Source organism: Gymnoscopelus microlampas, assembly GCF_963454915.1.
Source record: "Gymnoscopelus microlampas genome assembly, chromosome: 3".
In the NCBI taxonomy this organism is placed as follows: domain Eukaryota; kingdom Metazoa; phylum Chordata; class Actinopteri; order Myctophiformes; family Myctophidae; genus Gymnoscopelus; species Gymnoscopelus microlampas.
Window position 1 is genome coordinate 59,346,065 of NC_139940.1, and position 27,679 is coordinate 59,373,743.

At 42.1% G+C, this 27,679-nt stretch overlaps 1 protein-coding gene across 4 annotated transcripts in view; it reads right to left on the bottom strand.

Annotated features, from left to right (window-relative positions):
* adam15 (ADAM metallopeptidase domain 15) overlaps positions 1-27,679 on the bottom strand; it is a 104,908-nt gene that overhangs the window by 51,936 nt on the left and 25,293 nt on the right. For all 4 annotated transcript variants that reach the window (XM_084053199.1, XM_084053201.1, XM_084053200.1 and 1 more), the window contains 11 exons: positions 25,745-25,821; positions 21,331-21,409; positions 20,119-20,195; positions 10,568-10,790; positions 10,170-10,235; positions 8,681-8,752; positions 8,326-8,495; positions 4,950-5,034; positions 4,612-4,760; positions 3,527-3,704; positions 1,485-1,577 (listed from right to left, as the gene is read on the bottom strand). In XM_084053199.1, the coding sequence (XP_083909325.1) occupies positions 1,485-1,577; positions 3,527-3,704; positions 4,612-4,760; positions 4,950-5,034; positions 8,326-8,495; positions 8,681-8,752; positions 10,170-10,235; positions 10,568-10,790; positions 20,119-20,195; positions 21,331-21,409; positions 25,745-25,821 (1,269 nt within the window). The remainder of the gene's footprint in view (positions 1-1,484; positions 1,578-3,526; positions 3,705-4,611; positions 4,761-4,949; positions 5,035-8,325; positions 8,496-8,680; positions 8,753-10,169; positions 10,236-10,567; positions 10,791-20,118; positions 20,196-21,330; positions 21,410-25,744; positions 25,822-27,679) is intronic.

The following is a 27,679-nucleotide window of genomic DNA, read 5'->3' on the forward strand; positions in this document are numbered from 1 at the left end:
TGAATGTTTATAATTACGCATAACAACTTATAACAAAGACACTTTATAACTTACTAAGTAAGTTAAGGTAGTTATAATATGCTGTTCCACTCAGCTCATAATGCATTATGACCAGCACTTAATGCGTTATAAAAGTTATAAACATTTATAACGAGTGTTAGAATTCCATATAAGCGCATTATAATGAATTATAAGTGTGATTATAATGCATCATAGACATTTGTAAATGTGTGTGTGTGTGTGTGTGTGTGTGTGTGGGGGGGGGGGTAGTCTACCTTTGGGGGATACCTTGGGGAGCACGGGGAACCCAACAGGTGACCCCAACCGCCATATGTAATGCTTTGTCATCTCCCGCCTGGACTACTGCAACTCCCTCCTTGCTGGTGCTCCGGCATCTGCCATCAGACCTCTGGAGCTTGTTCAGAAAGCTGCGGCTTCTCTGGTGTTCATCCGCCCCAAGTTCTCCCACACAACTATCCTTCTCCGTTCTCTACACTGGCTCCCCGTAGCGGCTCGCATTCAGTTTAAAACCCTGGTGCTAGCCTATAGGGCAGTGAAAGGAACAGCTCCTTCTTACCTCCGGGCTATGGTCGATGCTTACACCCCTGCCCGACCACTTCGGTCTGCCACCTCGGGGCGACTGATTGCCTCGTCACTCAAGGGTCCTTCTGGTCGATCGACACGGTCACAACTTTTTTCTGTTCTGGCCCCACAGTGGTGGAATGAACTTCCCACTGATGTCAGGACAGCAGAGTCACTGCCCATCTTTCGCCGCAGGCTGAAAACCCACCTCTTCAGGAAACACTACCCTTCCTCTTTGCCTGGCCTACTTGTTGTTAACTAGTTGTACGAACTCTTGTTTTATTGTTGTATTGTTTTATTGGATCTTGCTTAGTCGATACACTTATTTGTTTTAGCTCGTGCTCATTTGATTTTGCTATTTTGTCTCATCTGTTTAAGAAAGTAGGTAGCTGATATATTGCACTTTTACCTTAGCGCTAGGTATACTCTTGGTTGCTTGTTTTTGTAGGAAATGCACTTAAGACTTCTGGTGATTAGCAGTTTCGTTCCCTACCTATGTTGAATGCACTTATTTTAAAAACAAATGTTAGGGATTGAGGGAACATGGCTGAGTGAACATAGGGCTGTCCCGGTGGAAAAGTGACACATGTGCATACTCTCTATATGGAAGACTTCTGTAAGTAGTTGTGTGTCCTTTATCTTTAGCACATATCCTGGTAAGACCATTTAGAATAGCATCTCTGGTAGAGTAGATTATAGGAGCAGGCCAGGAGTCCTGCTCCTTATCTGTCATGCTGTCGCTCTGCTGAATCTTCCTAATAAATGTTCAACACTTCACCTTGACTGGATATTAATATTTTCCATTAACTTACGTTTTTGTTTTCTGTTTTCTGTTTTCTGTGTTCTGTTTTTGTGCATGCGTGCGTGCATGCGTGCGTGTGTGCGTGTGTGCACGTGCATACCTTACAGTTGTGACAACAGATTCCATCAGAGGAGCACTGAGCTCCTGGAAACAGCTTACATGTGGACGCATTGCAGCACGGGTCATCACACTCCTAGCCAATCAGAGAACAGCATTACAGAGGCATCACACAGATCAAAACACGCCTAGCCGATCAGAGAACAGCATCACATATATGCATTTAATGTTTTGTTGGTGTTGTATGTATAAGGCTGATACGTCATTATGTATTTTTGAAAATGTTTTAAACTTTAGTTATCTTTCATATTTTTGACATGCTTCGCCGAAAATGGGGATGCCAGGTTGAACGTGATTAAGGGTTTAAGTTTGGGTGAGATAATGATGGAAATATGACGTCTATAATATGTGTGTGTGTGTGTGTGTGTGTGTGTGTGTGTGTGTGTGTGTGTGTGTGTGTGTGTGTGTGTGTGTGTGTGTGTGTGTGTAAAATATTTTTTACTGGGTCTCAAACTTGGCGCGTGTGTCTCATACGAACCCGAGGTACAACGTGGACTGATTCTCTAATGTAGTCATTTATAAACCTTCTAACCTGGGCTGATCCTCAAATGTAGTAATTTCTGTTCCTGTCACTCCTAAAGAGAATCGTAGCATCCTTAACTCATTCACTGCCAGAATTTTTTCTGGCCGCGTTTGCCCACTGCCAAGATTTTTCATTGAAAAAAAAAAAGTACTCAGGAGCCGAGATAGAGTATTTTTAAGTTTTAAGTTAACAAGGAAGTGGATAGGAGTCTAGATCTTCGAAAAATCATATCTCCTTGGTCTTTGGGTGAAAAAAAAAAAAAAAAAGTAAAAAAAAAAAAAAAAAAAAATTAAATATTTTTTTATTTTTTTATTTTTTAAAAAGTCGTTTTAGTCGTTCTAGGCAGGCATGGCTTAAGGACAGAAGTCGTTTTAGTCGTTCTAGGCAGGGAATGAGTTAATAGCGTCCACCTCAAGGCGTATACAGCATGGCTGGTCTCACTACCATCTTATACATCTTCCCTCTCACTCTGGCTAGTACCCATCTGTCACAAATGACTCCTGACACCTCCCTCCATCCGTTACACCCTGCCTGCACCCTACCTGTCTGTGTGACAGTCTTGAAATGCCTTATGAAATATGAAAGAAAAGAAAAAGAACATGAAAAGTTGAAGCATAGAGGTTCTGCCCGACAGCGATGATATATATTTACCTCTAATAATCTAATAATAATCTACGATATAGAGATGCGCGGATGGGTTTTTTTGTCACCCGAATCCGCGTTAACAAATTCATTATCCATCCGCCATCCACCCGCGGTAATTATATCATCCTATTTATAGATCCGCACCAACCGCACCAAATAATTGTTATTTTCCTGACGTTAGTTTTCTTATAAACAATGTCACTCACCACTGCCGCGATGCAGTGACTGTATACAATCCACAACCATGGTAACAACAAGCGCACGTCTTCATTGAGTTACTTTCGCTTTCAACCACTTTGTTGCCATGTCGGCTTTTTATAAGCGACTTTTGGGCTTGTTTGGCACATAGACTGTAAAGGTTTGGCACTTGTTTTGGGCTTGTTTTCATAGCCCTGGCTGCTTATTTCTCTCGCAACCTGGCAACACCGGCTGGCTGCAAAGCAACATGTAGTGAGCGGCTATTTTGTGCCTGGTGTAAAATTACGTAATATTAAAATACTACAAACGCAGTTAACGCACACACGGTGAAATTTAGTGCTTTTTAAAAGCTATTATAGGCCTATAGATTGATATCATTAATTTAATTCCCGCATTATTTCACCCGCGGTTTATCCAATATTAATTAATAATTATATTTCATTGACCCAAATCCACCCAAACTGCGGTTAACTGCGGCAACTAAAACCGCGATCCGCGCATCTCTACTACGATATATGTACCTCTAACAGTCCACTGTCACACTGCTCTCCTCTCTCCACATTGAGGTTGCCACAAGGCGACCCACCCTTCGGTCTGTCAGGTTAGTTATAATGGGGGGGGGGTTATAGCTATAGTTATAACGGGGGGGTTAGGGTTACCTCTATAAGTCCACAGTCACACTCCTCTCCTCTCTCCACATAGAGGTTGCCACACCGTGGCCCGCCCATCAGTCGGTCTGGTTGGGGGACGTTGAACAGACACATGCCCCCCCCATGCAACAGGCTGAGTGACAGGTCACTGGCACTGCAGCTGCTGAACTGCTGGCCTGGCATCAACCTACACACACACACACACACACACACACACACACACACAGTACATTTCATGAAACTGGACACAGAGGGCAAAGTTCAAAGGTCATGAACCTGGCTGCACAGAGGTCTAGGGGTACAGTGCTCGCTTCACGGGCCACCACGGCGTTCCGCCAGTCTTTTAAATAAATAATTGCCAGTAGTGCCAGCAATTTTTTGTTTTTCTTACCTTTTCAAGGAGTCACAGAATATTTATCTCCAGTACGATCGTTGCTAAACACGGAGGGTTTCTCTCTGCTTCCGCGAAGAAAAAAAAAAAAAGCACGACCCCGTTCGCTTGTTATGGGCCGTTGAATATAGCATGTCCCGTAATAGTCCTCATTCCCTTCCACACCTCTCTGATGTTATTATCCTGAAGCGTCCTCTCAACGTTCCTTTTGTAGGCCATCTTTGCCTGCTTTATTGTCCCTTTCAGCTCACGTTCATGAACGAGTCGCAGACAGGCATGCAAAAAAACTGATTTAAAAGGTTGTGATAACCCATTGATTACTTTTTTCCAGACGGTCGGAAATACAGGCATCTGTGGATTACGTTTACTTTACTAGTTACCGCAAAAAGTAGTTGCATTACAGTAACGCATTATTTTGTAATGTGTTAGTTCCAACACCAGTACTAACACTTTGAACACTGAGCGAGCAGTCCCGCTGCTCCACAGCTGTAGCAAATGGAGGGGGAAGTCACAGACGGGGCTTGGGTGACAGTACAAGTCGGATCACAACAAACGTGAATTATCCTCTTTCTATTTGAAAAAACTTTACTAGTTACCACAAAAAAGTAATTGGATTACAGTAACGCATTATTTTGTAATGTGATAGTTCCAACACCAGTACTAACCCAGTAGTAGTAGTACTATATTATTTAGTAGTACTAACCCAGTAGAAGGCTCCATGATACATCCACCCATGCGCGGTTCGTTGTCACAGTGACATCGTCGGTCTGCCGTATCGTGACTCATTCCCAGGTTGTGACCCAGCTCATGAGCCACTGTGGAGGCCACACCCAAAACACTCACCAGGTGGTCCTAGAGAGAGAGACAGAGAGAGAGAGAGAGAGAGAGAGAGAGAGAGAGAGAGAGAGAGAGAGAGAGAGAGAGAGGGGCAGTGAAACAGGTGAGACAGAGACAGAAATGAGAGTAGTTTGATGCATGTTCGTATGGTTTGTTCGTCAAATGAAAAAGGATGAGTGTATGCTATGAACACAGTGGTCTCACCACATTGACTCCTCCTGAACGGTCTCTGGAGCACATGGATGACTGAGACGCCATGCCCACTGTGGTCCCGCCAAACGACTCTCCCCTGGAAACAACAAAACGTCACCTTGTTTCCCAATGAATACACAAACAGATCAATAGTTACCTCACAGAACAAGAACTGCTATTTTAATTCCAATCTGGCTTCAGATCATCCCACTCCACCGACACCTGCCTACCGACTACATCAAACGCCTCGGGCAAATACTGCGGCATGGCCATGCTGGACCTCCAAAAGGCGTTTGACGCTGGTATTACCTGGTATCCAATAGTTTCAAATGTACAATATAGCTGCAAGCAGCGATAATACAGGGCCAGACATGGAAACGAGAGAGAGAGAGAGAGAGAAAAAGAGAGAGAGAGAGAGAGAGAGAGAGAGAGAGAGAGAGAGAGAGAGAGAGAGAGAGAGAGAGAGAGAGAGAGAGAGATGGAAACTGGAGAGAGAGAGAGACATGGAAACTGGAGAGAGAGAGAGATAGAAACGGAATAGATGAGAGAGAGAGAGAGAGAGAGAGAGAGAGAGAGAGAGAGAGAGAGAGAGAGAGAGAGAGAGAGAGAGAGAGAGACATGGAAACGGAATAGATTGATGAGAGAGAGAGCGAGAGAGAGAGAGAGAGAGAGAGAGAGAGAGAGAGCGCCATGGAAACGGAATAGATTGAAGAGAGACTTGGAAACGGAATAGATTGATGAGAGAGAGAGATGAAAACAGAATGGATTGAGTGGACATCTCAACCTATTGCCATTAACAGGAATCGAACTCTCAACCTTCGGACTAATAGGCTGCAACACTACCTATAGTGCTATAGTTTTGTCCAGGCTGATGTTGTCTGTTGAAGATCATAAACTCTTGCCTTCTGTCATGAACCAAGCCAACACTAAGATCGCTCGTTCACAAACCATTTACCAATAGAGAAATTGTATGTCTCCTCGCAACCGAAAACAGTGAAAGCAGCTGATCTACAAGCTCAGAAACACGTTGCTATCTGAAAGGTTTTGAGATTGTAGATCGGCTATTTTCAGAATGAAGTATGTCATACGTTGAAAAACGTACTCTCAAATATGCATTTCAGGTTATCTTTACCATTTGCACATGTATTCATTGATACAGTCATGTTGTTTGCAATTCAACTTAAATGAAGTCTGCAAGTGAGGCTTGAACTGACGCCCTTGAGATTGTGAGGCACTCATTTAAGGGAGACGCCATTGGACCAACAGACAAGGAACTGTGAAAAAGGAGATCACACAGATGATAGTTTCACGCAAATAGCTGAAAAATCCTGGGTTTAAGTGTTTTTCAAACTGCTCAAAATTGCGGACAATCTAAGGGCGGAGCTTACTGGTCAAAGCGATAGATGTGTTCCTCATGAGTCAAGGCACAAGTGTAAGCAAGTTTCACAACTTTCGGCCAAACGAAGCATGACTTTTGCCTGTTTAAAGTTTGCATTTTCAAAAAATTGCTATAGCGCCCCCCTTTGGCCAATTGGAGTGAGATTGTTTTCAGTGATATTTGGAATGACTCTCTACATTACTGCAACGTTTCAAAGAAATGTGAGTCTTGCATGTATGTGTTAGGGGCAGATGAATCATTTTCATAAAACTGCAATAGTTAAAATCTATGGAATCCTGGGATTTTGGAGCAATCTGCACGAAACGTTTAACACTTGAACTTTGGACCTCTGCCGACATAATGATGGGAGCGGATTTTCCATAAGTGAAAAAATGCAGAAGTTAGGAGCCAATGGCTGTTTTTCATATAATTCAAAATGGTGGGCGATCTAAAGGTCAGAGGTCAAAAGTCAGACCACAAAAGTTGTCGGGCATGAAGAGACGCATGTGTGTATCGAAGTTTCATGGTTGTAGGTCAAACAGGGCATGAGTTGTACCTGTTCAAAGTTGGCACTTTCAATTGAGTGCTATAGCGCCACCCTTTGACGAATTCGTAAAAAGCGTATGCACGGTTAAGCCAGAACTGGCAAAAACAAGTATTTTTCAAACTGCTCAAAATTGCAGAAAATCTAAGGGCGGAGCTTAATGGTCAAATCGATACGTGTGTTCCTCATGAGTCAAGGCACATGTGTAAGCAAGTTTCACGACTTTCGGCCAGACGAGGCATGACTTATGCCTGTTTAAAGTCTGCATTTTCAAAAAAATGCTATAGCGCCCCCCTTTGGCCAATTGGAGTAAGATTGGTTTCAGTGATATTTGGAATGACCCTGTACATTTCTGCATAGTTTCAAAGAAATGTGAGTCTGCATGTATGTTTTAGGCGCAGATGAATAATTTTCATAAAACTGCAATAGTTAAAATCTATGGAATCCTAGGATTTTGGAGCAATCTGCACGAAACGTTTAACACTTTAACTTTGGACCTCTGCCGACAACGTCTAGGCGGCGGAATTTCCATAAGTGAAAAAATGCAGAAGTTAGGAGCCAATGACTGTTTTTCATATAATTCAAAATGGTGGGAGATCTAAAGGTCAGAGGTCAAAAGTCAGAGTGTGAAAGTTGTTCAGCATGAGGAGACGCATATGTGTATCCAAGTTTCATGGCTGTAGGTCAAACAGGGCATGAGTTGTACCTGTTCAAAGTTGGCATTTTCAATTGAGTGCTATAGCGCCACCTTTGGACGAAAGATTGTGAGAATCATTTTTTGATCGTTTTTCATGACCATCTACCATATGGCCGAGTTTCGTAAAAAGCGACAGGACGGTTCAGCCAGAACTGCGAAAAGTGGCAGAAGAAGAAGAAGAAGTGACAGAATACTGCCAATATCAAAACAGGTACAGAGCTGAGAGCTATGTCCCTGTAATAACATTATTTAGATAGCATGTTGTTTAGACAGATGCTAGGTTCATTGTTTACCTGGTATCCTATAATTACATTGTTCTCTCTGAACTCTCTTTTGACTATTTATTGTTTATTGACTAGAGATCATGTTTATGCTGCATATTCTGATCTCACACTATGCTTACAATGTAAATTGTATTGTCATATCACGATGGATATACAGTAATATATATAAAACAAAAATGCTATGTTTTTTGCATACATAACGAGCTGAGAGTTATTGTGCCATAAACGAGGCAGTAGTTCTACGGATATAATGTAGTGTTTTGTGTACATGACAAGCTGTACGTTGTCATGTCGTAAACAAGGCAATAGGTGCATAACGAGGTGTGCGTTATCGTGACGTAAACGAGGCAGTGCGTACATAACGAGCTGTACGTTATCATTTCGTAAACTAGGCAGTACGTACATAACAAGCTATACGTAGTTTGGATATAAAACAGTTCTGTACGTATAGTTTCTATAGCTATAGTTAATAGTTGTATACGTACATAACGAGCTGGGCATTATCGTGACGTAAACGAGGCAGCAGTTCTCTGGTCCTCCAGTCCAGGAAGCGGTTCAGAGTCTCTGCAGGACTTCTATCCACATGGATCTTATCTTTGTCGCTCCAGATCTCCAAACCTGTCAGAGCCACACGCACGTTCAGCGCACGGTAGAACTGACACACACACACACACACACACACACACACACACACACACACACACACACACACACACACACACACACACACACACACACAGGGGGTGCAACAGTTAGTCAAAATAACCGATTGAATCAATTACAAATAAATGGTGATGTTTCGCATTCATTCATTGAATTTGTATAGTTTCAGGGCCTCACCCAGTCAACTTGGTTAGCAACATCCAACATCCGATATATGATGGTTTTATTGTTCCTCTGGTAGTTTAAATACTGAAATATGAAGTTATAAAACATGTTATTATTGTTATTATGCCTGCTAGTTTAGATGTGGGGGCGGATGTACATTCTTAGAAATATTTGAACCAAATCACACAGATACTAGACTGTACTCAAAGACCAGTTACTGTAACTAGACCATACCCGTTGGAGGAAATGAGCACCCAAAATATGTGCAGTGTGGGTTATGCGTTGTGCACAGACAGTAGATCAGGATGGAAAGTGACTTGGTATGCGCATGCGCACGCACACGCACACACACACACACACACACACACACACAGCACGTTCTCTGTGTGTTTGTGTGGCAGACAGCAACAGAGTGGGTCTATGGATTCGACACATGCGCAGTTTGATCATTCATCCCATAGCTTGGGGGGCTGTAACCAGGGCGACGGCTGTAAGCATGGCGACGCTAAATCCCATAGCCCGAATTATTTTACATAAAAACGCTAATTGACAGCTTCCATTTTGGGCAAGTAAAAAACGGCCGTAGGTGTTCCGTGCACATGCTAATGGTCAAAGGCCGTGTGCAAATACAGATCAATTGCTCCAGCCACTGAGGAGAACCGGGCAGAAGAGATTTTTGGGGACAGATACACAAAGCTTTGTAGAATTATAGGAGGATATGAAACAGTACAAACAACTGTAACCATGTGGTGAAATACTGTATATCAATAACGTTAAATAGATCAGTGGTTCTGAAACGTTTTCGTGTCAAGGAGCCCCCGATTGATATGTATTTGGCCCGCGGACCCCCATCTGAAAATGTTTTGTGCCAGAGACCCTCCATCCCCCAAAAGAGAAGATTTGTGTTAAAAAATGGGGGGAAAAAGGATCCCTGGGGGTGGACCCCAATTTGAGAACAAATAAAATGGAGTATTTACTGTTATATGACTTACTGTATGTGGAACATATTAATAAAGTTAAATACATATTTACTGTAATATGAAACCAATAAAATATATTCTAACCATATCGGTATGTACTGAGTATCACTGCTGGAAGCCTTCATGCAACCAGAGATGTGGCAAAGCATTATGTTCCATTCAGTTGCAATGATCAGAATTGATTGTACAATAATAATACAGCTATTAATAATGACCAGAGATAATTCAGTTATAAGATATAATACAGTTGTAATGACCAGAAATAATTCAGCTATAATGACACAGTTGTAATGAAGCAATTCAGTTGTAACATAATAATGTGGTTATAATATAATGATACAGTTGTAATATAATAATTCAATTTTAATATAATAATTCAGTTATAATATAATGATACAGTTGCAATGGCCAGAGATCATTCCATAACTTACTGTTATAGATAAATCTCATAAAATAAACATAAAAAATTAAATATAACATTTTTTCGAATGCAGAAATGGCAGACGCACGCACAGTTTTACCTCTTGGTGATCTGCGACTAACACCAGCTCTATGTACTTGGTTTCTGACAGGATGTCTCTCTTCCTCTGTAATTAACATAAATCAATTAACATCATTAACATTAAACGTGGTTTCTGATAGGATGGCTCTCTTCCTCTAAATAGAAACAAGACATTGTTAAACATTATAAACATAACTTAATTAACATCATTAACATAACATGGAGCTAATTAAACAAATTCATATATTAAAACATTAAACTACTGGGATCGTGGCGCAGTGGTAAAATATTTAGGTACACTTTAGTGTTCACCAAAAGACCCTGGGAGCTGAGCTCCAAGCTATCAAGTTTCAGAAATATATCATAAATAAAATTAACCAGATACACCTCGTTCTGTGTGTGGGTGCGTGTTCTCACCCTGTGTGTGTGTGCAGTGACATGGAGAGGAGGTACAGGGGTGTGTGACACCCCGCAGCTTGCAGAGCGGGGGCCCTCTGGTGGTGTGGTTGGGTACAGCAGATGGACCATGATGTCTTGCTCCTCCTTTCCTCCTCCGCTCTCCTCTCCTTCCCCCCTATCCCCCTCCCCCTCCTCAGGCTGCAGTTCAAAGGTCAGGGTGGAGTTGAGAGCCACGATGCCCCTGAAAAACAGTTAACAGTTAAAATTATTAACACTTAACTTTTTGTTTTAATCCGTTGTACTAGAAGTTCACGTCTAGAGTTCGACTAGAGTACTTATCCCTTTTATGGCCATATATGGAGATCTCTGTTTGGGTCAGTCCTTGTCCCTTTTATTCCCATGTATAGAGATCCCTGATGTCATCAGTAGACGTGTTTTTGAAAAAAATATGAAAACATAGGGCACATAGCTTCAGGAAAGATGTCTCATTGATGACTCATTGGGCCTCGTTCACCAAGCTGTTTGTAAATAGTGTGTAAATAAAGTGACTAAAGGGGAGTTTATTTTCTCTAAGCACAATCGGACGTGCGATTCCCAAAAGGGAGTGTACAGCCTTGATATGTGTCACGAGCGCGCTCCCGCATAGATCATCCGCACCCCATTTAGCACCATAAAAGGCAACCGGAAACATCTAAAGTCGGACGAAAAATGTCATCACGCTTCAAAATGGACAGATCTACAAGCTTACAACGTGCCGGTACGCACTCACTTGACAACTTGTAGCTCAGCGCAAGCTAGTCCCTCACGCTGAACGTTAATAAAGTAATGCTCTCATGTGTAATGAGAATAAGAGTTTACAAAGTTTAAGCCCACGACCAAATAATAGGCTAATAAAACTTGGAAAGGATTTTATATTCGCCTTTTCTACTGAACATTGCTCACCTTTACCGAGATAAAAAGATGATGCTGGAATCCAGGGCATACTGGAACGCTGCTATCCGATAGATTATGGACCAGAGCTTTATTGATTACTGAGGGGAAATTCGTCTTTTGGATTAACATCACTGTCCTATGTCGGAATGGGGAATGGATCTGGACACAGCTAGATTTCATCCATACTGTATCCTCATCAGATGGTAAGACTTATTATAGTGTGTGGCGTTCATATGATCAATCTATTATAAATGAATACCGCAACATCGCGTCTATCAGGCCCGGATACAGACATTTATAATTGGGGGGGCAATAAGAAATACTGATAAAAAAAACAACGTTTTTTTCGCCTACTTTTGGGCTTGTTTTCCTAGGCTTCTTTCTCTCGCAATATCTGGCAACACTGCCCATTGCAAATCAGGGCGGATAATTATTTGAATTGTGCAATGATGCATGATGGAATATGATTAAGGATTACTTTGATTATGGTAAGCTCACATTTCATATCACACACACCACCAAACCAACCCCAAACCAAATGCAATCCACCGTGGTGCATCCGGCTTTGTCGCGCATCTACATTAACACAATTGGCCTGTGTTTGGGGGAGGGAAGCCGGGCCGGGCGGGGAGGGTGATATCGGTCATTGCACATACATACTCCTACGGGCTGGGGCGGCACCTGTCAGGGGGGAGTGTTGGACGGGAGGAGTAGGACGAAGGCTCTACGTCCTCCTGGTGGGGGCTCCTCACTGGCAAGTGAGTCAGTAGGATAGGACAGCAGTGACAACACAGAAATGTGTGTGGGGAGGAATCAATTGGCATAACGACTAAATTGGGGTGAAAAGGGGGTAAAAGATAATTGGCTACTCTAAATAAATAAAGAAAAAAAGTGAGTCGCCATTTGATTTGATGTTTGGCACTATTGTAATTGATTTTGCATAAAGAAAGACATTCTAATGACTATGATACGCAAGTTTTTGTCTGCCTCCGAGCAGACGTGAGAAAGAGCGGACATCCGTCACAATCCACAGTCAAATTGTTTTTGAGGAATCAACGTTGACTCTTAACGTTGAAAAGTGCCTAAATGCCGATAAGTACAAAATATGGGCGTAAACGAGCTTAGTGAATGAGGCCCATTGCCTTTATATCATTGGTTAAAAAATATTTTAACCACTTTAACCATATTTTATACAAGCTCATATAGCGTGTCACTTTGTGTTGCAGTGTGAACTGCTATTTTTGACCCCTGGGGGTCCCCGGACTCCATTTGAGAGCCACTGATTTGCAGTACTAATGTACATCATGTGACCTTATGGTGACCTGGCTTCACTCACATGATCCAACACACATCTGATAAATCCTTCTTTATGTCCAAACAAACACCCTGAGGTACCCCTGTACCAACACACACGCACACGCGCACGCACACACACACACACACACACACACACACACACACACACACACACACACACACACACACACACACACACACACACACACACACACACACACACACACACACACACACACACACACACACACACACACAAATTACAACACAGCAGAGCTTAGCTTCTGTTCAGGTTAAGGTCAAAGGTGAAAGAGATTAGCTGAGGTTGTGTTAATGAGACTGAACTCATGTGTTTTGGTGCAAAGCAGAAACATTGTGAAATCCTCAGTGTTCATTTAACTCTGACCCTAACCCTTAAAGGAGAATTTCGCCCCAGGATTTTTCTTACCTTTGTTTGAGGTTGTTAACTCCCCATAAGAGTGGCCCAGGAGCCCAAATTCATAACGAGCGATGTTGTCCATTATGGCGGACCCCCACCGCAGTTCCGAAATGGGAGTATACGGTAGTCAAAGTAGCTTTTGCTGAAATCACGTTTGAAATCATGTCTCAGGAGACTTCCTGAAGACTGTCTACCCCAATAGCCAATAGCACCCGGAAGTCTTGCGAGATGAGATTTCAAACGTGATTTCAGCAAAAGCTACTTTGACAACACTAATACTGCAGTGACTTCCCTGAGGTCCTACACATATATACTAAAAAAATGCATTTTCGAGCGATATAAAGTGGATTACACAACGGCCCGTATACTCCTGTTTCGGAACTGCGGTGGGGGTCCGCCAAAATGGACCAACTACTCCTTTAATTATTACGGGGCCAGCAAGGGCGCCGATACCGTGGGTGCTTCGGGGCTGAAGCACCCACCTGAAATGAGGAGCACCCACTGGGTGCTGGTCCCAAAAAAAAAAAAAAAAAAAAAATATTTATTTTTTATTTTTTTATTTTTTATTTTTTCAAAATCAGTAGTGGTGGGTGCCCGGATTTACAGTACCATAACCATTACAGTAGCTACTAGCTGTCTAACTCGGAGATCCACTCATTGGTGGGGGGGGCGCCGCGCGCGAGTATGAGGAGGGGGGGGTGCACGCGCTCATACTCGCAGTCAACGCGCAGCCGCTCGTACTTACAGCGCGCTCCCATTTGTTTACGTTTTGCCGGCTCTAGACAGTCTTCACCTAGCAGGTAAATTAACACAAAGTTCACAAACTAAGAGAGAGAGGCTTGCCTTTACTGCACTAATAGCAAGATGAAGCCACCAGCACCTTCAGCAAAGAAGAGATTCACCCAGCAGAAACTAAATTTCTTCAAACCCGCCGAGGCGAACAGCACAGTCAGAGGGAGGAGGAGGAGGAGGAGGAAGCGGAGGATAGCACAGCCAGCTCCGCTGCTGATGGTGGTCGTGGTCGGTAAAGTCATGAGTGAGTCTGAGTTGACATTCATTGTTGTAAAATCATACCAGTACCACTGTACTATTGGCAAACTGTTAATAAAGTACCCAAAGAAAAAGAATGCCTTTTCTTTCGGCCGCGGGTGGGGGGGCGGGGGAGTTTAAACATACTCAGTTCAGAGTACATTTTGTGTACTGAATAAACCGAATTAACCGAAATAAAGTTACAAAACCCCCCCAAAAAAGTTAATTATCCGACCCAAACCCGCAAAATTTTTCGCGCACGCGCGAAAAATTTTGCGCGGGCCCCACATTTTGCACGGGCCCCACATTTGCGCGGGCCCCACATTTTGCACGGGCCCCACATTTGCGCGGGCCCCACATTTTGCACGGGCCCCACATGCACGCGCGCTGCGCGCGCGTGCATGTATGGCATGTTGGGCACCCGCATGTGTTTATAAATATCGGCGCCCTTGGGGGCCAGAGCTCAGCTCTGGACCTGTATTGTTATTGGCAGTATTCTGTCTCTTCTTCTTCTGCCACTTTTCGCAGTTCTGGCTGAACCGTGCTGTCGCTTTTTACGAAAGCTCCGCCCTTAGATTTTCCGCAATTTTGAGCAGTTTGAAAAATACTTGTTTTTGCCAGTTCTGGCTTAACCGTGCATACGCTTTTTACGAAACTCGGCCATATGGTAGATGCTCATGAAAAACTACCAAGAAATAATTCTCACACTCATTCGTCAAAGGGTGGCGCTATAGCACTCAATTGAAAGTGCCAACTTTGAACAGGTACAACTCATGCCCTGTTTGACCTACAACCATGAAACTTCGATACACACATGCGTCTCTTCATGCCCGACAACTTTCGTGGTCTGACTTTTGACCTCTGACCTTTAGATCGCCCACCATTTTGAATTATATGAAAAACAGTCATTGGCTCCTAACTTCTGCATTTTTTCACTTATGGAAAATCCGTTGGAAATTTTTGTAGGCAGTGGTCCAAAGTTCAAGTGTTAAACGTTTCGTGCAGATTGCTCAAAAATCCCAGGAGGAGATAGATTTTAACTATTACAGTTTTATGAAAATTATTCATCTGTGCCTAAAACATACATGCAGACTCACATTTCTTTGAAACTTTGCAGAAATGTACAGGGTCATTCCAAATATCACTGAAACCAATCTTACTCCAATTGGCTAAAAGTGGGCGCTATAGCAATTTTTTGAAAAGGCAGACTTTAAACAGGCATAAGTCATGCCTCGTTTGGCCGAAAGTCGTGAAACTTGCTTACACATGTGCCTTGACTCATGAGGAACACACGTATCGATTTGACCATTAAGCTCCGCCCTTAGATTTTCCGCAATTTTGAGCAGTTTGAAAAACACTTAAACCCAGAATTTTTCAGCTATTTGCGTGAAACTGTATCATCTGTGTGATCTCCTTTTTCACAGTTACTTGTCTGTTGGGCCAATGGCGTCTCCCTTAAATGAATGCCTCACAATCTCAAGGTCGCCAGTTCAAGCCTCACTTGATGCAGACTTAATTTAAGTTGAATTGCAAACAACATGACTGTATCAATGAATACATGTGCAAATGGTAAAGATAACCTGAAATGCTTATTTGAGAGTACGTTTTTTTTAACGTATGACATACTTTATCTGAAAATAGCTGATCTACAATCTCACAACTTTTCATGGTTTGTGAGCTTGTAGATCGGCTACTTTCACTAGTTTTGGTTCTGAGGAGATGTACAATTTCTTCATTGGTAAATGGTTTGTGAACGAGTGATCTTAGTGTTAGTGAAACAGGGGCTTGGTTCATGAAAGAAGGCAAGAGTTTATGATCTTCAACAGACAATATCAGCCTGGACAAAGCTATAGCACTATAGGTAGTGTTGCAGCCTATTAGTCTGAAGGTTGAGAGTTCGAATCCTGTTAATGGCAGTAGGTTGAGATGTCCAATCAAACCATTATGTTTCCATCTCTCTCTCTCATCAATCTATTGTTTCCATGTCACTCTCTCTCTCTTCAATCTATTCCGTTTCCATGTCTCTCTCTCTCTCTCTATTCACTGGCCCCGTATTATCGCTGCTTGCAGCTATATTTATTATTATTATTGCATCATTTAACAAATACATCCTCATTGTTCATTTAACTCTGACCCTGACCCTTAATTATTACTTAATAATTAAACAGTTCAGTTCATTTAAGTCTGACAGTGAGCACATGTTTTAATTATCACGTAATCATTAAACAGTTGAGTTCATTTAACTCTGACAGTGAGCACATGTTTTAATTATCACTTAATCATTAAACAGTTGAGTTCATTTAACTCTGACAGTGAGCACATGTTTTAATTATCACTTAATCATTAAACAGTTGAGTTCATTTAACTCTGACAGTGTGCAGATGTAACCAAATGGAAGTTAGTTCCAGTTACAGTTACAGAGTGTACAGTGTACACTTTTTAATTATTGCTTGATAATTAAACAGTTGAGTTCATTTAACTCTGACAGTGTACACATCTTTTAATTATAACTTAATAATTAAACAGTTGAGTTCAGTATATGGGCCACATGGTTCGGCAAGGCTTACTTAACTCATTGACTGACACTGACAAGTACTCTCGTCAATTGGCCTGAGGTCCACAGTTGACGAGTGTGTCGTGTTTTCAATGGTTTACACTAGAGGGCGCTGTTTGCCAACCTATGAGTGATCCTATGACGTCTGGAGAACAGTAGACCCGGAAATAATGTGATCACAACAAACCCATTAGATGTGTCTGATCTAATATTAAAGGATTGAAAAATATATTTTTTCTCTGTTTTCTGTTGCTTTTTTTGGCGAAAACAAGCCACATTCAACTGCCCACAACTATGGATTATTATGGCGGCACAATTTTTACTCCAATTCTACGAGACTCGGCTACGTCTTTTAAAGCAATCGGTGGGTGGATCTTTGTGAAGAAAAATATTCTAAGATTTTTCAAAGGTTAGTGACAACACTCGCAATCGCTGGCAATGGCAGCTATAGACAATATTTTAACTCTGGAAGTCAATGAGTTAAAGCAAAGAGATGTCAGAGAATTGAGGTGAAATTTTATGCTGGCTACCCTATGTAAATTTGACATTTTGGATATTTTTGAAAAAATGATAATAAAAAAGCTTTTTTTTTTTTTTAAAGTGGTTATTTTTTAAGCATTAATCAGATTACTGTGATCCATTGATATTTTTTGAATATTCCATTACTGTTCATCACTTTAATAAAAAAGATGATTGTTGTTTGATTGTTGGAAACACTCAGGCTTGTAAAGGTTGTGTACCCATTTACAAATTTGTAGTTATAGCAGAGACAGTATTTGAAATTGAATTATTCTATTTTCAAATGCTTTATAGAGAACCAAAGTCTGACATGAACTAAGCAGCTCAAAGGACAACATTCAGGTTAAACCCTACTACTCTTCAATTATATGTAGTAAACATCGTTGGTATTTAATTTCTTCTTTATTTTCTCCATATGACGCCGGAAATTCCGCTCAGGAAGGGTTTAAAATGTCCACGCACGAGTTACATGCATGGAGCTTATCAAAATGCTCATCAGACGCTATCAGAGCAGTGACGTCAAATGGGGCAAATTTGAGTTTGACTAGCGAGCTAAGCCATTTCCTTGATTTAAAATGGACGCTACACAAGGATATGAAGCATTTAACTTGGACAGGCATTACCAACAACCACGGCCATTATGAATCTCAGCCAGTCAAACAAGGATTTATTTGTCTAAAACTGCCAGGACTGCTGGTCGCCAGAAGATGGGACCGTGGGGCACGACATCTTGTAGCTCTGTCCAAACCATGGTAGCTAGGTAGCTAAGCTATCGATCATAAATCACTTTTGTAACTCCATGCTGCCAGTAACTAGATAACTTTACAACTCCCTAAATCACCTGTTGTTGTGGGCTTCCTATGTAAAGTTCATGTAAACATTATGTTGTAGTATCAATAACAATACCTTTATATAGAGTAACTATATCACTATATCATTTGTCACTCGTTCATCCCCTGGGACGCGGAAGTAATTTATCTAGAATAACATTTGGTCATCTTAGACATTAGCAATAGGCTCTATGCACAGCAGCCATATTGGGAATTAATTGGGCCCCTTCCTTACTTCCTTCACAGGTGTTACCAATGATACTAATTAAGGCTCTGTTCCATTTAGTGTGGCACAGTGGTTGTCTTATTTTGAAGGACCCCCATAACTCTGAGAGTGTACAAATGGAACCAAATGGACCCAGAAGGGTCCATTTGGTTCCATTTGTACACTCTCAGAGTTACACTCCCACCCAGGGGCCATGGGAACCAAAATGGAGTGTTTCTAGTGAGCCAACATGCCCGATATCAGCACCCTGACCAGAATGGAACAGAGCCTTCATTAGTATCATTGGTAACACCTGTGAAGGAAGTAAGAAGAGGCCCAATTTCTTTCCAATATGGCTGCTGTGCATAGAGCCTATTTCTCACCATAAGGTGCTGCTTCATATCTATATGAGTCAAGCCGCCGGGATCATTTGTTTATTTTTGGAACACGGTTCTTATTTGACGTAATATCAAACAAGTCTATGGGAATTCTGAATGGGGGGAAAAAACGTGACACAGGTAGGATGCGTAAATTACGTCAGACTTCGGTGCTCTATAGAAAAGTAACTGAAACATGAAATGTAGGTGCACAAGAAATGCTGTGTGAATGTTAAGCTGCTTAATTCATGTTTACTAGTTAGTTCATGTATTTAAAAGCATTGTTAAAAAGTTAACATTTACAGTGGAAAACGTTATTCAGTACAAATTGTAACACATTCATTCCATGTGTATTTCATGTCATTGCAGTTCTACAAAGAAAAAAGATACATTAAAAGAAGGAAAGGAAAAGAGAATCAAAATCCAAGACAATGACTTTGCTTTCAAACGGAAATCAGCCTCCTCCTGGTCTGATGCTAACTGTCTGCCTAGCTCTGCAAGGGTGGCTATACGCATATGAGGGCAGAACAGTAGAAAGACGTATATTCGACCACACTTTTCATCTAGAAATAGGCTCTATTCACAGCAGCCATAGTATGAAGACATTCACAGGTGTTACCAATGATACTAATGAAGGCTCTGTTCCATTCTGGTCAAACAGTCAGGGTGCTGATATTGTGCATGTTGGCTCACTGGAAACACTCTGTTACACCAGTGGGTCTACAGTTGGGGTCCAGGGACCCTCATGGGCTTCCAAATGGCCCCTTACAGGTGTGTAACTGGTCCATTTGGTTCCATTTGTACACTCAGAGTTATGGGGGTCGTGGAAACCACTGTGCTACACTAAATGGAACAGAGCCTTCATTAGTATCATTGGTAACACCTGTGAAAGAAGTGATAATATGGCTGCTGTGCATAGAGCCTATTCCCAAAGGGGAATCTTAGAACTAACTAACTAAATAAATAAACAAATCAACCCGGCAATTTTACTCATGGATTTGAAGCATCAACTGACGGTGAAAAAGTACAAATCTATCCAAAGAGTAAGACAATTACATGTTTTATTCTCCAAATAGACATTATCAAATGTATCAACATCATAAACGACACAGAGTCAGATAGCTGACAAAATCACCAGGATGGTTTGTTTATTTTTGGAACACAGTTCTTATATCTCAGAATCAATCTAGGATTTGCCTTTGGGAATTCCAATACAAAAAATTATGCTGAAAAACAAAGCCAAGTGACAGCTGTCTAAGTGAACGCACGTGAGCGAGTCTGCGCGTCTGCAACTGGTCGCGGCCCTCATCGAGTCACCTTTCGCCCAATGCGCCCCTTACCCTGAAATGAGTTTGACAGCCCTGGTATATAGGTATATATGGGTTACCTGAGGCCGGAGCAGGTACTGAGAGCCACTCTGGACTGTGGGAATCCTCTGACAGATCCATGGTAGTAGCAGAGAGTCTGGAATGAAATACAACCAATATTTCCATGTGTTAGTTTGGCCCCATGCCAACACCAATAGTTTTTAGACAAACATTCATCATTACACTGTTTTATGGTTATTATAATTTGCTCTCTGTACTTTAATTAATGTGAGCTATGTTTGTTTGATTGATTGATTGATTGAGTAATTTATTAGTCAGTAATGAAAACAGCACGTGGTACAGTCAGACATTAACTCCTTGACTGCCAGAAAAAAACATAATTTGCCACGCCACTGCCAGCGATTTTCGAGTGTTTTCACTAACCTTTTTTTTACAGAGTCTTGTAGAATCGAGGAGAAAAAAAAGCGAGCCGCCCAATCATCCGTTCCATAGTTGTGGCCAGTTGAATGTATGTTCTTTTCGCCAAAAAGCAACACAACCAGAGAAAAAGCCACTCCTCCAACTCGAATAACACGGAAGGGAACAGGCTGTTTTTTACCACGATCGTCCATTCTGTTGTTATCGGCAGTTGAATATGGCTAGTTCTCATCAAAAATAAACGAAAAATCGAGCTAGATGAGTTTTTTCTACATCTCATAACATGGGAGTGGATGGAGTGACTTTTTGGGGGATGACATGGGGTGCTCCTTCCATTCCGACATCTCGCCACTCCGACTAGTGGCTTCCGTGTGCGGTTAGGGTTAGGGTTAGGGTTAGGTATAGGGTTCGTTAACGTCGGAAAGGCGACATGTCGGAAAGGCGAAATGCACCCGGATGACATCATTCTCTATCAGTCAAGGGATCATTCATAGGTTGGGGAAGGGCGCCCTCTTGCGTAATCACTGAAAACATGTTCTTTTTTGTTTAAAGGACGCTGGCAGACACGTGTTGGATTTGAAAGGACACATACATGCGTTCTTGCATGTGGCAATGTGTTAATAATAGTAAAAAAAAAAAGAAAAACAGTTACAGGATTCAAATTCAAAAGTAGCAGAACTACAAGCTCAAAACAAGCTTTAGATCTGCTACTTTTGATACTTGTGTGCGACACTGTAGTATGATCAAGTAGAGCATTCGTTTATGAAAAAACACATGAGATAAGAGGTTTCTGTCCGACAGCAACAATATAAAGGTTGCAGCACCCATGGGAAGAAGTGTGTTTGTGGACTCACCAAGGTGTCCGCCTCCATGGAGACCCCTGTGCCGTTGGGTAAGTAGTAGAAGACGTTGGGGGGCTTGGGGAGCAGACCACTGCAAAGCAAACATCACACAACATTTGTAAAAACCTCACTCTCTCACGCACGCACGCACGCACACACGGCACTCTAAGACAGGGGTTTTCAACCGGTGGTATTGCAGGTGGTCCCTGGCCATGCATTCAACAAAAAAAAAGTGTTGCTTTTAGTAAGTTTCAGGAGTTCTCACTGTATGGTGTGTGTGATATGAAATGTGAGCTTTCCATAATCACAGTAATCCTTAATCATATTCCATCATATTCAAGGGCTTTTGCTGAGAAAAGAGATAGACCCCAGTTTATTCTCACTCACTTTCAAATTAGAGCACTGCAGAGGTCAGGTGTGTGTGTCTGTGTCCAGCTGACACTCGTTGACGCTCGTTAATGTTATAGGCATAAAAGCAATTATGCTTCTGCTCTGTCAAATAGGCCAAGATTAGTGGGACTCACCATTGAGTCACAGGACTCACTTCATTGAAAACAAACAAAATCAATGTATTTTTTTTAGATATTATGTTGATATTATAGCTATTTTATTTGATTAGATATGTGATGTTCCTGACAATTAGTTGACTTTTGGTGAAAAAGCCTGCATATATCGGTATTGGTTGATATCGTAATCGGAAATTAGGAGTTGGACAATATCGGAATATCGGATATCGGGAAAAAAGTGGGGTGGGTCTATGATGGACCCACCACGCACAATAGTGGTGGTCCCCAGGTTGCTCTTAGTCAGGATGGTGGTCCCTGGGTCAAAATCAGTTGAAAACCCCTGCTCTAAGACACTCTAAGACAGACCAACATCATTCGATGAATAGCACTTTTGAACAGTATTGTACCTATAATGCACTTTGAATGCATTAGCACTTCTTCTTTTTTGCCAATGTTGTTTTTCTTTATTTTACTGCTGCTTTCTCTCTCCTTTTTTTTTTTTTTTTTTTTTTTTTTTTTCTCCTTTATTTACCCAGGGTAGTAGCTGAGCACAAGTGCTCATTTTCAGCAACGCCCTGCACATAGAAACACACAGACAGACAGACAGACAGACAGACAGACACATTAAAACCTGGGAGCTGACTAGTACAACCACAGTCTTATACTGTTGGCCACTACGCAGCTCCACTGGAGCAGTTGGGGATCAGTGCCTTGCTCAAGGGCACTTCAGTGGTGTTGGGGAAGTGGTGAACATTCACTTCCCGACCCAGACTTTTCCTGCCGGTCCGGGGATTCGAACCGGCAACCTTCCGGCAATGAGGGCGCTCCTCTAACCTTTAGGCCACCACTAATGTCCTCGACACTTTTTTTTAAGCGTCTGTTGTTGTTGTCTGTAAACAAGCACCATGAGTTGCAGAGAACATTGTTTTGCTCCCATGTATGCAGAGGGTGTGTTATGGAAGTGACGGCCGGGTTTCCCAAAGAGCTCGTGCGTAGAGCATCGTCGCAGGTCCGACGACGGGTCTAACGTGTGACGTCACATGCTTCGCAGTACCATAGCAGGCACGTAGATTTCAGGTCATGCGTGGCCGTACGCAGCTTGCGCAAGCGTCTCCTACACAGCTGGGACTCGGCCAAACCTACGCTCTACCCTCATTAGTAGCAGGTGGTTGTGCCCCTGCGTGCCATCTAAACTGGCTGCGTGTGTGGTAAAAGTACATTCGTGAGACAGAATGCGCGCAGCATACTCCCCGCCCACAGTAGGAGGGGAGTACTGTCCTACGAAGCATCTTGTAACGAGCGCCCTGGGCCGCCTGTAACACCCATCGTTCTATGAAATCTATGAAAAGACCGGCCGGGCCGGGCCGGTGCGTAAAAGGGCGAGCGGCTGCAGTGCTTCGTCCTCTATGCATGAACCCGAAGTTTACAAATCGTACTCTCACGGATGATCCGATCATCTAATAAAAATATTAAGCACATGCCAAGTTAACTAAAGGTATATAAATGATGCTGAGCTAAATATGTTTCCTTAATTTCGAAGTTTTATAGTTAAACGTTATGATGAAAGTGCAGTTCCTCTCACAAAGTGACAGCTGTTGCGCTCGGCGAGCGCAACAGCTCGCCATGTTTATGAATGGTTAAAACATCTTTTGAAAATAGCAGATCTACAAGCTTGTGACACGTTGTGAGCTTGTAGATCTGCTATTTTCAAAAGATGTTTTAACCATTCATAAACATGGCGAGCTGTTGCGCTCGCCAGCTGTCACTTTGTGAGAGGAACTGCACTTTCATCATAACGTTTAACTATAAAACTTCGAAATTAAGGAAACATATTTAGCTCAGCATCATTTATATACCTTTAGTTAACTTGGCATGTGCTTAATATTTTTATTAGATGATCGGATTATCCGTGAGAGTACGATTTGTAAACTTCGGGTTCATGCATAGAGGACGAAGCACTGCAGCCGCTCGCCCTACCCAAAATAACAGATCTGCAAGCTATCAACACGGCATGTCGCAGTGTGTTTGTTGTATATATGTCTGTTTTTTTGGGGAGGCGTCGCCCGTTACGCGTTAAGCTGTCAATCATGCAGGGGGACGCCCCCTCTATCCTCTGAATTTTTTTGAACGGCGAACAATGGCCGCAGTGTTTATTTAAGATCATTGAAATGTCACCTTAAAAAATGCATTTTAATACATTACAGAATGTACCTATAAAAATGTAAGTGTCCAATTCATATAAAGGTAAGTTAGATAAAGGTGCGACTTTATCTTAGTATTTTTGCAAAATCCTGTATATATAGATATATGTATGCAAAGGGTGTTTAAACTATAGTAGGATAGCACTACGTAGTTGACGTAGGCTTTACGTAGGCTACGTCCAGGATCTCTTCACGTGCATGCTGTCTCACGAATGTAGTTTTAGCACAGACGAAACGGAACCTACGAAGATGGTGTCTACTGAAGCCAATTTAGATGAGACGTTGGGCACACACAGCTGCTACTAACGAAGATAGTGCGCAGCGGGGTTGCTACTGCGCAGATGCGTGGAGGCACCTACGCAGCTTCTAGGCTACGCAGGAGCTCAAATTCGTTTGGGAAACGCGGCCAATACTGATTCTGTGGTGAGCTGCCATACATTATTACACCAGCAGGGGGAAGACATGCTTCAATGTACACTGGATGTGAGACATGCTCAGTGCCCATGCTCTCTACAGCAGACACCTGATGTATAAGCAGATTAAACATTTTCATAGATTTCATAGATAGCTTCATAGACTTGTTTGACCGCACTATCATCAGTGTTTGTTTGTTTGTTTGTTTGTGTGTTTACACATTATCTTTTTCTATTAACTCGTTCACTGACAGACTTATTTCTGGCTGCGTGCACGCACTGCCAGCGATTTTCTTACCTTTTGAAGTAGTCACAGAATATTTATCTCCAGTATGATCGATCCCCTGATGGTTGCTAATCACGGAGGGTTTCACTGTGCTTAAGTGGGAAAAAAATGTCATGGCGACCTCCCATTCGCCTGTTATACCCGGTTGAAAATAGCATGTCTCGCCAAAAATATATAGTAAAACACAGCCGAGATACAGGTTCTTTAAGTAATAAGTTAACCAGGAAGTGAATGGAGCAGTACATTTTCGGATCACGTTATCTCCTGGTTCTTTGTGGAAAAAAATAACTTATTCCCCCCCCCCAAAAAAAGGTCATAAGTCGTCCTAGGCAGTGAGGAAGTTATGACGATGTCTCAACACGACGCATTTGTGACATGCTGTGAGCTCTGGTACACAGCGTTAGAAGGAGTTCTCCAACTCTTTCTAACGCTATGGACCCCAAAGATGGATCGGTTATTTTCAAATAGCCGATCCATACAGGTTTAAAGTGCTCATGGGGCTATAGCTATAGCTAGTTGTAGTAGTTTTAAAAGGACACATGAAATGGAATAGGCAGCAGAAGTGAGGTTTTTTGCTTGTTTACTTTAGGGGAACATAAGGGATTTTTATTTTAGGGAAAAAATCGTTCATTTTCACTTATTATGGATCAATACTTGATGAATGTCCTGGGCCAGTGGTTACAATGGTGGGGCCAGTGATCTTGAAAAGCCACTGGCAAATTTCCCTTAATGTCTATTGTGTACCCCTGTCACCCATGTCCGTCCGTCCGTCCGTCCGTCCGTGCGTGCGTGCGTGCGTGCGTGCGTGCGTGCGTCCGTCCGTCCGTCCGTCCGTCCGTCCGTCCGTCCGTCCGTCCGTGCGTCCGTGCGTGCGTGAGTGCGTGCGTGCGTACAGCTAATCTCTGGCACCGTTGGGATGAAAATGTGCAACATACTCCCAATATTATTACAATAATTATAATGGTTATAAAAACAAAAATCACTATTATGATGATGATGATGATGATGATGATTGCTTACTGGTTTTTGTCCAGGTCCAGGGAGTAGAAGGTTCCTCCAAACTGTACAACACATTCTAGTCTGTCTGGGTGTCCGTTCTGTTGGAGAGGACAGAGTTAACATTACATATATATACACACTGAGACAGTAGAGGAGACATTTGCATATTGTATTGTCATTGGTCAGTGTAATATTGCATTGTATTGTCATTGGTCAGTGTAATATTGCATTGTATTGTCATTGGTCAGTGTAATATTGTCATTGGCCAGTGTAATACTGTCATGTCATCGGTTCAGTGTACTGTTGTATACGAATTTCGCCGCAGGCTGAAAACCCACCTCTTCAGGAAACACTACCCTTCCTCTTTGCCTGGCCTACTTGTTGTTAACTAGTTGTACGAACTCTTGTTTTAGTGTTGTATTGTTTTATTGGATCTTGTTTAGTCGATACACTTATTTGTTTGAGCTCGTGCTCATTTTATTTTGCTATTTTGTCTCATCTGTTTAAGAAAGTAGGTAGCTGATATATAGCACTTTTACCTTAGCGCTAGGTATACTCTTGGTTGCTTGTTTTTTGCAGGAAATGCACTTAGGACTTCTGGTGATTAGTAGTTTTCGTTCCCTACCTATGTTGAATACACTTATTGTAAGTCGCTTTGGATAAAAGCGTCTGCTAAATGACTGTAATGTAATGTAATGTAATGTAATGAATGGTTCACGAATCGGTCTGCCGAATCGGGGCGACTGGTTTCCCCGTCACTCAGTGACTGGTCCTTTTGGCCGATCTACGCGGTCACAGCTTTTTTCTGTTCTGGCCCCACAGTGGTGGAATGAATTCCCCACTGATGTCAGGACAGCATAGTCACTGCCCATCTTTCGCCGCAGACTGAAAACCCACCTCTTCAGGAAACACTACCCTGACCATTCCACTTAGCCTTGCCTACTTGTTGTCAATTATTTGTAAGAGCTCTTGTTTTATTGGATCTTGTTTATTTTGATACACTTATTGGTTTTAGCTCTTGCTCATTTTCTATTTGTCTCATCTGTTAAGAAAGTAGGTAGCTGAAATATTGCACTTTTACCGTAGCGCTAGGTATACTCTTAGTTGCTTGTTTTAGAAGAGAATGCACTTAAGACTTCCGGTGATTAGTAGTTTTGTTCCCTACCTATGTTGAATGCACTTATTGTAAGTCGCTTTGGATAAAAGCGTCTGCTAAATGACCGTAATGTAATGTAATGTAATGTTCAGTGCTGAGTCATGGTGACAGAACCAACACAGAGACAATGAAAGTCACTTCCTGTGTGACAACCCCTCCCCCCTTTCACTAAATTGCTGAGTCATCAGGTAGAAGATTCCAGTTCTAAATGATATGAACGATTAATTAAATGACATGAATTATTAATTAAATGCATTAGATTAATTAATGACATGGTTCAAGCATCAACATACAGTACTGTACTGTACTGTACTTGATGACTTTCACTCCACTACATTTCAAACGACAGATATTGTACTTTTGACTCCACCACATATCTACGACGGAGGGAAAAAAGTACATTATTAATTAACCACTTAAGCCCTATTTCAAATATAGTGAAAATAGCAGATCTACACTGGTGATGACCTACACCCAGTACAACACACTGATGACCTACAAGGCAGTCAAGGTCATGGTACCTCCAGGATGATCCAACCCAACACCCTTCCTGCTCAGTTAAAAGGTAAAGGGTGCATTTATAAAATGCCTTTATCCAAAGCACTTAGATCAGCAAACTGTCTGTCCCTCCCTTCCCTACATTTTAGACCAGGGGTGTGTTATGGCCTAAATACTCTGGTAAAATAAATACTAACCCCAACCCTAACCCTAAAATACACTGGCCAACGCTCCACGTGTCCTCGACTCTTTTCACTCCTGGCTGAAAGCTTTGGAATGACCCTCCCCCTAGCACTCACCTC